At 50.5% G+C, this 13,801-nt stretch overlaps 2 protein-coding genes across 3 annotated transcripts in view; one reads left to right on the top strand and one right to left on the bottom strand.

Moving 5' to 3' along the window:
• The window catches only part of LOC142661669 (protein-arginine deiminase type-1-like), a 33,418-nt gene extending 29,088 nt beyond the window's left edge, over positions 1-4,330 (top strand). The window contains exons 12-16 of the mRNA XM_075839089.1: positions 285-426; positions 663-756; positions 955-1,031; positions 1,125-1,256; positions 3,176-4,330. Of these exons, the coding sequence (XP_075695204.1) occupies positions 285-426; positions 663-756; positions 955-1,031; positions 1,125-1,256; positions 3,176-3,427 (697 nt within the window). The 3' untranslated portion in view covers positions 3,428-4,330. The remainder of the gene's footprint in view (positions 1-284; positions 427-662; positions 757-954; positions 1,032-1,124; positions 1,257-3,175) is intronic.
• Positions 4,331-5,565: 1,235 nt separating this feature from the next.
• Positions 5,566-13,652, bottom strand: RCC2 (regulator of chromosome condensation 2). Of its 2 annotated transcripts, none has more exons than XM_075840562.1 (13): positions 13,481-13,652; positions 12,549-12,821; positions 11,342-11,435; positions 11,085-11,228; positions 10,170-10,301; positions 10,005-10,093; positions 9,815-9,929; positions 9,549-9,715; positions 8,402-8,582; positions 8,217-8,322; positions 7,960-8,032; positions 6,847-6,924; positions 5,566-6,762 (listed from the first exon to the last, which is right to left on the bottom strand). In XM_075840562.1, exons 2-13 carry the CDS (start codon positions 12,795-12,797, stop codon positions 6,658-6,660), a joined length of 1,533 nt encoding a protein of 510 aa, XP_075696677.1. In that variant the 5' UTR covers positions 12,798-12,821; positions 13,481-13,652; the 3' UTR covers positions 5,566-6,657. The 2 variants fall into 2 exon arrangements, with proteins under 2 accessions (XP_075696677.1, XP_075696678.1); XM_075840563.1 differs by lacking the exon at positions 13,481-13,652 and adding an exon at positions 13,300-13,430.
• Between the last annotated feature and the right edge of the window lie 149 nt (positions 13,653-13,801).

Below are 13,801 nucleotides of genomic sequence, written 5' to 3'. Positions count from 1 at the left end.
GTTTTTCTTGCTGTTTTATACCTTTGTTATGAATCTCACAGATCAGCGGCGCCTCCTCCTGAGTGTAATCATTGTGTAGTGACGGGTGTGTGGGTGGAATCCTGGGCTGAGATACCTGTACACAGGTGTTAGATCCGTACCGGGGCCCCACATACCAGGTGCCGTTTATAATACTGGGGTCTTCTTATGTGGCAGAGGGGTCTTTGGGCCCCGGGTGTGATTGTTGCCTCTGCTCCCCCTTGAGCGGCGCCCCGGTATTCAGCTTTATTCTCTGTTATCTGCAGGACGGACATGCACATGAATAAAGTGGTCAGCGATTTCCTCCACGCTCAGCAGGTCCAGGCCCCCGTTTTGCTGTACTCCACCTGGCTCCTCGTCGGCCATATTGACGAGTTCATGAGCTTTGTGCCGGCGCCAGATAAGAAGGTAAAACCACAGATAAGAATCCCAAATATGTGAGCGGGCTCCACCTCTGGATCCTGACTCATCTAATGGTGTCCGGCGTATCCATGTGTAATAAAGGCGGGACATTTACATTCTTAAAGGGGAGCTCCACCTACATGGTAATTGGTGTTCTTGTTTCCTGCAGCGCCCCCTGGCGCACACATTGCTGTGAAATTCCCGCTGTATACATAAGGTGTGATGTTTCTCCTTCTCCTCAGGGTTTCCGGCTGCTTCTGGCGAGTCCTCTGGCGTGTTTGGAGCTTTTTAAAAAGAAGCAGCAGGAAGGACACGGGGACGCAGTCATGTTCGAAGGTGGGTGCAGGGCCCGGGGTCGTCTCTAAAAAGGACGAGGTCTCTTTACAGTAGAAAAAAACGACTACCCAAAACATCATGAATGACGTTCGTCAATTTGGGGCGATGCGATTCTTCCCCTGTCCGCGTCCCGTTTCCCGCGTATGGTGTTACACACGGACTGCGTCTTCTGACGGGACGATATTTGTGTTCTTTCAGGATTGGGAAAAATAGAATACACCATCGATGACGTCTTGTCAAACAAATGCCTGAAGGAGTCGTCACAGAAGTGTCAGGTAATCGAGTATCCAGCAACGACCCTCCCTGACAACTGAGGTTCCCACACAGTTGTCGAGTCTCCACCCACCGTCTTTTATCTTTTTCTTCAGGAGAACATTGACCTGAACAGGAAGATTATGAAGAAGGAGCTGGGTCTCTGTGAAAAAGACATCATAGACATTCCCATGCTCTACCAATGTAACCCTGACATGAAGTGCGCCGAGTCCTTCTTCCCCAATATGGTGAGACATTTAGGATATATATATATATATACACAGGCACACACGCACGTAAGTGAACCCTGTATTTCTGCATTGATTACTAATACAATGGTCTGATTGTTTTGAAAGGCACGATCATAGAGAGATACAATGTAACAAAACTAATAACACACAATTGGACTGTTCATGTCTTTTATTGAATAACATCCACAGTGCAGGGAGAAAAAGTAAGTGAACCTCCATGTTAATGACTTCTACACGAGCTAATTGTCAAAATGTATTTCAACTAAGATGAGATTGGAAGTGTGGGTTTCACAGGTGCTTTTCCCATTACATAAAGGCACACACAGCCTGGTTACTGACAATTCTGTTCTCAAGACAGATTGGTTAGTGTGAACCATGGCTCGAGGCAGACGAATTACAGAAAGACGTGTTATATGGACACAAGAAGCTGGACAAGGCTACAAAGTCATTGCTGAGGACCTGTGTACATCAATCCATAGTTAGAGAATATTCTAGAAATAGAGAATATTCAGGTCTGACGCTGCTCTCAATAGGAGTGATGTCCTGCTAAGATCAGTGAGAAAGACCCGAGGGTAATGGAGGAGGGGGGTGGAGATGGAGGAGTCTTGTTGGAGGGGGCATCATGGTTTGGGGCTGCTTTGTCCTGCAGGGTCTGGACACATTGTGATCATTGAGAGAATCATGAATTCAGAGATATAAGGTAAATTTTAGAGGGGAACGCTGGGGTTGCAGTCAATGACCTCAGATGAAGAGCCGTCGGGTGATGGAACAAGACAAAGACCCAAAACACAAGTCGATCCACTAAAGAATATCCTGACTCTAACTCTATGGAGATGCTGCGGCAAGAGAGCTGTGCACACAAGACCCCCCCCCCCCCGCCCCCAGAAATATCCGTCAACTGATACACATTGGGTCCAAAATTCCTCCTCAACGTTGTGTAAATCTTATTTGCAGCTACAATAAAAACTTGGTGATCGATGATCGCTGCTAAAGAGGATCAAAAGGTGATCACGTTCAAGGGTTCACTTACTTTCTCTCCCTACACTGGATGTGATCTACTAAAAGACATAATCAGTACTGGAGTTGTGTGTAATTTGTTACATTGTAACAACCTGGAGTTTATTAATGATGAATCCAGCAATCCAGCTCGTTCTAAGGGCTCGTTCACACGGAGCGGATTTGCGGGTGGAAAATACGCAGCAGAATACAGTGGTAGCAAAGTGGGCGAGATGTAACAAACGTTGAATCCACGCTGCGGAAATATTCCAAGGAGAAATTCACCTGCGCTGCGTAATTTTCGTACATGTCAATTCCTGCTGCGGAAAGTGACTGAATTGCTGCGTTTTTCCGAGGAGACGTCCCATCCCCCAACACTGAGAAAACGCAGCAAAATCCGCACCATTTTCTGCAGCAATTCCGTTGCGTGTGGCCAAGCCCTAAAGGGTTCACTTACTTTTTCTTGCACCTGTAGACGTGGGTCTTGAGCTCCGTGTTGTCTTCGCGGCTCTTGTTTTACGTACTGGACAGCGGTCACCAGGAACGACCCTTTACATTAGGACACCGCAACTAATAGAGGGGGATGCCCATAAAGCTGACCAGGGGTGGTGCGGGAGCTCTGAACCGGGGGTGGTAGGGGAACTGTGACCGGGGGTGGTGCGGGCGCTCTGACTCAGGGTGGTGCGGGCGCTCTGACTCGGGGTGGTGCGGGCGCTCTGACCCGGGGTGGTATGGGAACTCTTCTCAGCGGGGCAGAAATGCCAACAGGGACCATGTGTAGACATTTCCCCACCCCATAAACTGATTAAAGCCATTCATGGTTTTGGGGTACCACGCGGCCGCGCTGTATGTAATAAGGGCGTTTTGCCATGATCAGTGGTTTTCCAGCGTCTTGTGATGTTCTCTCTTCTCCCCACCAGGTGAACATGCTCGTCCTGGGGAAGTATTTGGGGATACCAAAGCCATTTGGCCCAAAAATCTCTGGCACTTGCTGCTTGGAGGAGAAGGTGCGATCCTTGTTAGAGCCCCTGGGACTGCGCTGCACCTTCATTGATGATTTCACGACGTACCACCAATACATGGGAGAAGTGCACTGCGGCACCAACGTGGTCAGGAAACCGTTCTCCTTCAGTTGGTGGGAGAGCGTCATTAACGCGGGACCTGCGGTGTAAGGGTCACAGAGCGCCAGCGGACATGAACTCATGTGACGAGACCGCGGCCTCAGTTTCCAGGAGTCAGGGAGACGAATGCCTCAGCTCCACCTCACACTTTACATATAATTAAAGTGCACCCCCACCCTAAAAATAATAACTCCCATCCCCCCGGCCTCCCTGTGGTCGGTACGTCACGTCTTGTTTCCCTCCACACTAAACCTCAGTATCTAGAGGGCTGCGATCTCCCCGTCAGTTCTCTGGATGCTCCTCCCCTCATGGGTTAGTATACGCCCACTGCCACACCCCTTGTACTGATTACAGCCAGACAGGCAAACCCCACACTGCAGGAACGGTCACACGTCAAGAGCAAGGGATGCTGGGAACAGACAGACTGACCCGACATCTATTACAAGGGCTGCAGAATTCGGGAGATCTGACAGCACAAGACAAGTGACCGGGTGATTGCAGTCGTCTGAACAAGCCGATTTAATGGCTACAGATCTCATGAATATTAATTAGCCTCAGTCATGTGGCCTGTAGCGATCACAACAGATCAGGACACGTGGCGGCCGGTGATGGATTGTCCCTCCTGAGCAGTGATTAGTTCCCGCAATGTTAGATATCAGCGACATCTTGTCCGTAAGTCGCATCAGTCATCACGCACACTATTATATATGTACCTTATAGAACCCAAACTATTATATATGTACCTTATAGAACCCAAACTATTATATATGTAGTCTATGGCTCCTGCGTGCGTGCGTGCTATAGCGCCTGCACACCATGTCATAATTACAATGTATCAGCATTCTATATTAAGAAGCCGACACTCCTCCTGACAGGTGACCGTTCCTGCTATTCGTGCCGTATGTCGCTCGTGGCGTCTATTTTATCTACTATTAAAATTGTATTTGTATCCGTCACAGTCTCGCTGCTCGTTACTCTTGATGCCGGTCATTTTGGCCGCCCTTCCCCTGTATATTGGTGTGTGTGATCTACATTAGAGGATATTCTGCTCTGGTATTGGAGGAGACATTCAGCAGGTGAAGATTTAACTCTTTCCCTCAATCTTTACCTGTCAGACCAGTTTCTCTGCCCTGTTTCCCGTGACAAGGTTCACTGCTGCCATCTTGTGGACAAAGTGAATATTACACATCCAGTCCTTTCAGATTCTGGATCCTCTGACCGACCTACATTAATTCTTAGGGTATGTTCACACGAGGGTGTCCGTAACGGCTGAAATTAAGGGGATGTTTCAGCCTGAAAACATCCCCGTAATTTCAGCCGTAACGGCATGTGCAGGCGCTTGAACGCCGCGTCCATTACGGGCATAATTAGCGCTGCTATTCATTGGAGTCAATGAATAACGGCTCCAATTACGGCCAAAGAAGTGACAGGTCACTTCTTTGACGCGGGCGTCTATTTACGCGCCGTCTTTTGACAGCGGCGCGTAAATTACGCCTCGTGTGAACAGACAAACGTCTGCCCATTGCTTTCAATGGGCAGATGTTTGTCAGCGCTATTGAGGCGCTATTTTCGGACGTAATTCGGGGCAAATACGCCCGAATTACGTCCGTAATTAGTGCGTGTGAACATACCCTTAACTTCCCAAAAGATCAGAGGGCACCCAGTAGCTGAAACCGCCACCATCCTGGTCCAGTCTTCTGTACATAAATCTTATTCATAGTATAACAAAGTTCTGCAACTTTCTAAATAATTCCTCTTGTTCATGATCTGTACTTGCTGTCAGTGAATTGACACGAGGCCGAAATCCCGTACAGACCTAGTTCTACTCTCTCAGCTGAGTGTTTGTTACAACATTTCATATTAGAAAATCCTGTGAGCTAAACACAGCAGCTGCACAAACATCTCTCCTGCAATGAATCAGTCTAAAGCCCAGATCACCGCCATTGCTGCACTGTGACGAGCCCATCTGCTGCGTGAGAAGTACTAGGCCTGTATACGTTTTCAGTCTCTGGCTGTAAACAAGAATGTTCGCATGTCCTGACAGCAAGCAGAGATCTTGAAAGAAGTTGAAGAATTGAAACAATGTTAGAAAGTTTCAAACTGATATAACCCCATCAATAAATCACCAACAGACCCTCAATATAAACAGTAGCTCCGCCTCCTCTGACATCAGACGCGGACTCCGGCCGTACACAAAGACATTTTATTTAAACAATGACCTTGAGAAATATAAAACGCAAAAACAGAAAGATACAACATCGACCCCTGGACCCTGTAACCTCACAACAAAAGATTCCAGACCAACGCGGAAGATGTGACGGCGAAAGAAGCGGCTTCCGTCACCGCGAGCGGCGCAGCCACAGGGCGGGATCAAATCAAAGACAAAACTGTACAGTTAACGTTTCATATAAACGCAGGACGTCGGGGACAGAACTGAAAAGTCGCATTATTGCCATTTGCAAGGTCCCTAAACTTTTTGAACGAAAAAAAAACCCGGTGGATGGCGCTAGATTAAAGCGGCAGCTCATCTTATGGAGGACGCTAAAGAACGAGGGCGGGAACATTAACTTTCTACAGAGGAATGTTGTTGTTGTTTTTTTTTTTCCCTACTTTATTTCTAACAAAAATCTAAAATAAAACGGTTATAACGGTTTTCTATGTAACAAGGCTGGTAACGCACGGGTGGAGCGGGAGACGCGGCACGCGCGCGCCAACCCCACACACATGTAAGCGAAAGGCACCAATAGTGCAGCACCGCTGGATCAGAGCCGCTCGCGCTGCCAGTAACGTGCGTATCACAAGGCACCGATTCCCGAAAACTCACGAGGGAGGGGTTTGGATCGCAGTTTGGCGCAGAGCGCTCTCTGCTTTGCATCAGCGTCAGGCAGTAGTCACCTGGCGAGCAGGCACCGTAGGGTGAAGCGGATGGGAGGAGAGGGGCATGGAGACTGAAGAAGCAGCAGCATATGGCAGGGTAAGGGGGTACAGTCAGGTCTCGGAGTTCTGTCTCACGCGTTTCCATACAAACATGGCCGCCACGGAAACGGCAGATTTTCAATGTTTTTTTTCCCTTGGAAAAGTGGAGGCAAAAAACAAAAAAAACTTGAGGAATGTGTTGGATGATTTGCGGTCCCCTCAGGATTGGTTCAGCTGCCTCACCCCTGTCAGTGCTGGAGCCACCTGCCATAGCGGGGGGCACTGCAGGGGTCACTAGGAGTGGATGAGAGGAGTGGTTGTTGCGTTGCGTCTCCTCCCGAGCCAGGAGGGGGGGCTGTGAAGCATCACAGGGTGCGAGGGTTGTATTCCGGCAGCTTCTTCAGCTTCTCCTTGTCTTGTTCGGTTTCATCTCGTGCCACAATCAGGGTATGTGAATAGCCCATGGCCACCTGGGGACAGGTAAAGTCCAACCGTCAGCGGAGCGCAAGGGGGCGGAGTCATAACAAAACCTGGACTGTACAGGAAAAACTCACCTGTTCCGTGTAGATGCCGTCTAACGTCTTCACCTCCTGCGCGGTGGTGGAGGACTTGGCCTTGCTGTCTCCATAACCCTGTGGAGAGTCAATACTATAATATCGGATTCACAGTGGTCGCTGGAGAAGGTCAGCAGCCCCTTAGGGTCTTGTTCACACTGAGGTTTTTTTTTTATGCAGAAACTGCGTCAGAAAACGCACCAAAAATGCATCCCATTGATTTCAATGGGAGGCAGAGGCATTTTTTTCCCGCGAGCGGAAAAACCGGCTCGCGAGAAAAAGCATGAACGGCTTTCTCTCGTAGCAGATATTGTGGTGCGGTTTTCATTTGGAGCGGGAAGCGGGTTCCAGGTCCGATACGCTGCGTGGTTTTTAGGGCTACAATGCGTAGATGTACCAATCTGATATCAATCAAATATTATACTCTAGTTACCTCCAGAGCTGCATTTACAATATTGCTAGCTTCCCATTCGCTGCTGCCCCGTTTCAGTGACTGGAGAGCGTTATATTGAGGAGATGTAATGTTTGTTGTACAATAATCTGATGCTTTTATTCTTTTAATGTTAAATCATTATGGTACAAACCCTACGGCTTCCACAATGCAAGTCAGCAAATCACACAGCATTACGGGACCGCAGCTAAGGCGTTGGGGCTGCGTCTGGTCACACAGGGCTAAATAAATTCTTATACGAGGACAGCTCTGGATGTAACTGGAGTAGAAGACATGATGTAATTCAGGATCAGGAAAGCAAAGAATTTGCAAAGTTACTGAAACTTAAAGGGTAACTAAACGTTCAATGAACCTCTGACATGTCATAAGTTTTGATTGGTGACAGGGGGGGGGGGTGGGGGGTCTCAGCTCTCGGACCCCCACCAATCAAAACGTCTGACATGTCAGAAGTTCGTTGAACGTTTGGTTACCCTTTAAACAGAACATAAAGGCAGATTTACGATTATTGTTCGGCCAGAATTCTGGTCTGAGTTGCGCCTTTTCTTTGGCGCAAATCAATTGAAATAAGTTTATTACTGATTTGCGCCAAAGATCAGACGTGAAAGATCCTGAAAACACTAGAACCACAGAGAAGACGTGCGGAGGACGAGCGCACGACTCACCAGCTCTCCGAAGGTCGGCGAGGGTCCCCAGCTGATGGTGCTGTCATCGGCGGCCACAATAATACTGCTCTTTCTAGAGAAAACGAGAGGAGGGCGGGAGCGACAAACAAATAAAACCTTCATAGTCAGAGGAGAAAATTAAACTAGCGCTGCCGAACTACGCAGAACAGGCGGGAGGGAGGGAGGGGGGGGGGGGTCACATCATATTCCGGCAGAGACCCCCTCCCCGGGTCTCAGCCGCCGCTTGTGACACTTACCCACAGGCCAGAGTCCGAACTTTCCAGCCACACAAATCCTGCACAGTTTTGGGGTACATGGTGGAATCACGTGAAGTGTTTGTTGCTCCCCAGAAATACAGTCCACCTGGAAATCACAGACGGGATTAGAGTTCAGAGCCCCCCAACAGGGGAACGTCTTTTACCTCGCGCACCACGGTACTCACCCATCTCGCTGACCGCGAAAGAGGAGGTGGCTCCGGCGTAAATATGGGAGGCGCCGCGTCCGGGGAAGTCAAACAGTTTCACAAGCCGCGGGACCATCTCGTCTTTTTGCTCAGTGTGTCCCAGCCGACCGTACCCTCCGAACCCCCAGGAGAAGACGCGTTTCTGAGAGTCCAGCGCCAGCTGTGGGCAGAGCGCGGTAATTAGAAGCGATCATCACGCACCAAAACTTCAATGCCGTGCACCCCCAAACGGTTCAATAGCGTGAATTCGATACTAAGTTGTGCGGCCGCAGTGATGTAACACACGAATTTATGAGAGCCGGGCTGTGGCGGTGTGATACAGTTATTGCCCCACTCCGGAGTCCTGACAAGGGCGCGCGCGGTCAGCAGTAGATGATGCGGCCGGCACTGAAGACCGAACGTGGCAGGCGCGCTACAAAACACCCCCATGTTCTTTCTTCAGTGCCGCCGCTCATTAATGCAGCGCTGGTCCCATCACCTCAGGATGACCGCGCGCGCACTTCTTGCCAGGAGCGGGGCAATTGCTGTATTACAAAGCCGCAGCTGCGCTCTAACGGCGGAGATCAGAGAAAACGCATCTCCGCCACTATTCCACCTGAATGCTGCGATCAAAACTGACCACCACCGCAGCATTCAAAGGGTAAGTGAGAAGGGGGAATCCCCGTGACGCGATGCAGGGACATACCATATATGGGCAGACAGACCAGGATCCATTGAAGGACCCCAGGACTGTGACCATATTTCCTGTTAGGACAGACCTCCGTATGCCCTAACAACTGCCTGTGTACGATCAGTATATAGATATAGGCCCGGGCGCTATCAGTATATAGATATAGGCCCGGGCGCTATCAGTATATAGATATAGGCCCGGGCGCTATCAGTATATAGATATAGGCCCGGGCGCTATCAGTATATAGATATAGGCCCGGGCGCTATCAGTATATAGATATAGGCCCGGGCGCTATCAGTATATAGATATAGGCCCGGGCGCTATCAGTATATAGATATAGGCCCGGGCGCTATCAGTATATAGATATAGGCCCGGGCGCTATCAGTATATAGATATTAGATTTATGGTGCAGTTCACTTTAGCTCCCACTAGGGGGCAGCACATCCCAGCACTCACCGTATGGTTAGTACCGCAGGCGATGTCTCTCACCACCACATTAGTCACCGGAAGAACCTGTCCGTCCTTTGTCTTCTCAATAAAGATGGCGATCCGGCGAGGTATGAGCTCGCAGTCGTACTCGATCCGCTGCGCCCGTGCTATATACTTGCCGTCAGAGTTGTGACCTGTTACGGGGGAAATGAGATTGATCACGTGATAAGATCAGGAACCACGTACCGCGCCGTAGTATATGCTGCCTCCATATAGCGGGTGATCAGACTTACCCAGCTGTCCGTACTCGGGGCATCCGAAAGAATACAGGTTCCCCTTACAGTCCATGATCATACTGAACTCCGCTCCACACGCCACCTTAGTGATCGGCTGCCCGTTGTACAGGATCTGAGAAGGAGACACGCGCCGTTCATTACATCAGGTCATAAGCAGCGGGGTAGGTACCTGGCGCCGCACACTCACCTGCGCCGGACTGGATACGGCATCGGTCTTATTGCCCAGGCCGAGCTGCCCCATCTTATTCTCTCCGAAGGCATAGACGGATCCGTTCTCTGCAGAGACATTAGAAGTGATTATACACGGCGGACGCGCGGCCCGTCACTCCCAGCAGAGCGCCGCGGCTCCTACCTGTCAGGGCCAGCGTGTGGTTCCTCCCGCAGGACACGTACACAAACACTTCCTCCTGAATACTCTCCACGAGCTTCGGGGCGTCCACTCTCTTGATGTCTCCGTGCCCCAGCTGCCCCTTCTCATTCCGTCCTGAAATCGCAATTATTTTTATTGAGGCTGCTCACAAGCGTCTGACGTTATAAAGCGCGTTTCGCACCGCGTGTATTTGACGGGTATTTTGTTGCGTTTTACGGACCGAGATACGGGTCATTACGCTTCAATGATTGATTCAAATCAATAGGAAAGCGCAGTGTTCGTAGATACAACGCGTTTTTTTTAGGCAACTATTTTTTTTAAAAACGCGTCAGGTCAATACTTTGTCGCACCAAACGTTCCCATAGACAATGGTAATCCTAAGGCTACGTTCACACACTTAGTAAAAAAAACGTCTGAAAATACGGAGCGGTTTTCAAGGGTTAACAGCTGCTGATTTTCAGATGTTTTTTAAGCCACTCGCGATTTTTCGCAGCGTTTTTTTTACGGCCGTTTTTCTAAGGAGTATGAAAAACGGCTCCAACAACGGCTGAAGTGACGTGCACTTTTTTATGCGCCCATTTTGAAAAACGGCCGCGTAAAAAACACCCCGTCGGAACAGAACGCCGTTTTTCCCATTGAAATCAATGGGCAGATGTTTGTAGGCGTCCGGCCTCCGATTTTTCAACCGTTTTTACACCATATATAAGACTACAGCTGCTGCAGAAACTGTTTAGGAATAGGCAGCGGTGTGTCAGAGGATGATGAGTCTATTACCAAACGCAACGTCATCGTTACACGTGAGCCGTGAACCCACTCAGACTGAAATGGCTGATAACAGTGAGCAATAGCTCTCATCCTCCTGCACAGTGAGAGTTGTAGTGCGGCCATGGTACTCACCCCAACTCCACACCTTCCCCTCCGTGGTGATGAGGATACTGTGGGCTGAGCAGGGCCCGGAGGCCACCGTCCGGACTTTTACGCCCGTCAGGCAGCCGTATCGGTGCGGCCCCCACAGGTTCTGGCCCAAGTGACGATAAGCAACTGGCGAAAATAAAATATAGAAGGTGAAATTAAAAATATGAAGATCAGAACATAGAGGAGAGATGCTCAATACTGGCAAGAACAACAACTCCCATCATGCCCGGACGGCTCACCTTGAGGTTTAGGCACTTCCTTCCGTCCAATCAAATCCCAGTTGGTTGCACCAAAAATCAATAACTGACCCTTTGCTTTAGAGCCTTCAAGTTTCTGGAGGGGGGGGGACGGACAAAAAAAAAAAATTTCAAATCAGACACAACACCCACCATCTCACCCCACGGGTCACTAACATATAGGTAGAAGCCGATCAATTAATGTTATGATGACCGAGAACCCCGAAAACCTAATGGATCCGCCATAGAAACAGAACAGGTACTACAACACCTATAAAGATGACACCAGAAGGGGAGGAGTCTCATCATCCATCATCAGAATGGGAGCGGACAAGTCCCAGCACAGCTCACAAGCCGCTCAACGGGTTCTAATCCATTATATAAGTGGAAGGAAAACGACAGAAGACGGTGAAACCGGGAGACGCGCAAAACACGGACGGATCCGATAGACCTCAACAGCTTAAACATTTCTGCTTGCTGTCAGTGAATGAGAAAAATGAAACATCCAGAGACAAAGCCTGTACAGACCTCTTACTTCTCACAGCTGAGGGTTTGTTAACCACTCTAAATCCATCAGCAGCACAAATCTGCCTCCTGTTTGTTACAATGTATCAGTGCAGCTAACCGTATCAGTCTGGAGCTCAGAGGATCGTCTAGTCCAAATACAGTTGTAACAAACCCTCAGCTGTGGGAGCAGGAATAGGTCAGGAATGTAATTAGGGCTCTGGTGGTAAACATGGTTTCCGCTCACTGGCAGCAAGCAGAGCACGTGAAAATGGTGAGAAAATGAAACAGATGGAGCAGCGGACGAAGACTGGACGGCCGTTCCGCTTTACATTATAGAATAGTGAATCTTTATTAAGAGGACAAGAACGACATTTAGGGCGCCGCACACAATGAAACCACGCGCTTCACCTGTGCAGGGTGAAAAACGCAGCAACACGTGGCCAATCTACCGCAGCGTGAACAGGCGCCATAATGAACCGACCACGAATATTTTGGCGCTATATGAAGAACGGTCATTTCTGTAGTTACAGCCAGAATCACGTCTCCCAGCTTTCCCAGACTCCTGAGCGGCTGATACAGTGATACACGCTGACCAGGAGCCGAGGAAAGCTGCGGCACAAAGAGTGAGGGGCTGCCGGCCGTGACTACACCCCCCAGCGTCCCCCACACCGGACGTAATAACAATCATCCTCATCCTCCTCACTATCTTCTCCTTGCTGTGCTCGGGTTCGTTGACGACGACCGCGGCCGCTGCGGGGGATTTGCTGCCGCCCTTCCCTCGTTTGCCGTTGAGTCCCTGATATCCATCAGAGCCGGGACTCCCGTCCAGATCATCGTCATCGCTGCTGAACTCGTCCCGGTCCCTCTTCCTGCCCGCGGGCTTCTTCCTGCCTCCAGCGCGGGCAGCGCCATTCCCAGGTCCAGCGCCGTCTGTCACCTTCTTCCGTGGCATGATGAACGGGGTCTGATGTGATCACTGTGGGGAGGGGGAGACAGGGTGAGACACCCGAAACAAGGACTCCGGGGTAACAACCCAACAGGTCACCCATCCTCACCCGCCAGGACACCCCAAAACTTACCTGACCTCACTGAGCAGCCCACACCCTACATTAAGACACCCCAAAATGACACCCACAACCCAATACCACAACTTTACTGCCCGCACCAAAGAATATAGCGACACAACACCCCAAACACTAACACCCCAAATACAAAGTCTCACAGCATGAACCCCAATACCGCACAGCAGCCCCTCATTGTAACCCGGAGAAGAAGCGGTGACCCCAAAACTACCCCTAACCCCAATGCCCCCCCCCCGCACAAACCCCATAAGCTCAAACCACCCCCCCTGACCCCCTACACCGCCCGTGCCGCAACCCCTCACCCGGTCACCTCCCGCCTCGTATTCAGCCCCTTATTTACAGTCGCTGTTCCCCTAAGCCCGGACGGGTCACCTGCTGTAGCCGGTTGCGGGTTGTCGGCGGGCAGAACGCGGCCCTTTGTCCAGAGTCGCCGGGTGAGTGATGCGAACAATGGGCTGTGTGTGTCTGAGCTCCGGCACCACGTGGTTCCGCCCCCACGTCCCCTCCCCCACACAGTGCCCGGAGAAGATTGCCCGGCCGAGGGGGCGCTCACCTGACTCAGCCCCGGCTCCTTGTCACGCCACTAGTCTATCAGTCCCGACAACAGCAACTCTTATCACGACATAGCCGCCCGGCACAACACCAAACACAGGCACATGGGGAGCAGCGAGAACAGAACGGCCAGAGCGACCGAGATTTCTACAGCGACTCCTGGCGGCGGGAGGAACACACGGCAGCGGCATTAATAGGAACCCGAGTCGTCTGAAGGGAGTCGTAACCTCACAGCGACCCCTGGCGGCGGGAAGAGCGCGGTCACCTGACTCCTGCCACACAGACTGGTTCATTCCATTACTCCCGCGTACACTGCCGGAAC

The sequence above is a fragment of the Rhinoderma darwinii genome, chromosome 10, assembly GCF_050947455.1.
Source record: "Rhinoderma darwinii isolate aRhiDar2 chromosome 10, aRhiDar2.hap1, whole genome shotgun sequence".
Classification (NCBI taxonomy): domain Eukaryota; kingdom Metazoa; phylum Chordata; class Amphibia; order Anura; family Rhinodermatidae; genus Rhinoderma; species Rhinoderma darwinii.
Note: the sequence above shows the minus strand (reverse complement) of the source record. Positions and strands in the feature narration are given on the sequence as shown.

Bases quoted from the DNA above. Each gene is read 5' to 3' on its own strand.
- RCC2 (XM_075840562.1), bottom strand. From the start codon at position 12,797: ATGCCACGGAAGAAGGTGACAGACGGCGCTGGACCTGGGAATGGCGCT. The intron at 11,229-11,341 runs GTGAGCCGTCCG...TATTTTCGCCAG, and splicing joins GGAAGTGCCTAAACCTCAAG to TTGCTTATCGTCACTTGGGC. The intron at 8,323-8,401 runs GTGAGTACCGTG...TGTGATTTCCAG, and splicing joins TTTCGCGGTCAGCGAGATGG to GTGGACTGTATTTCTGGGGA.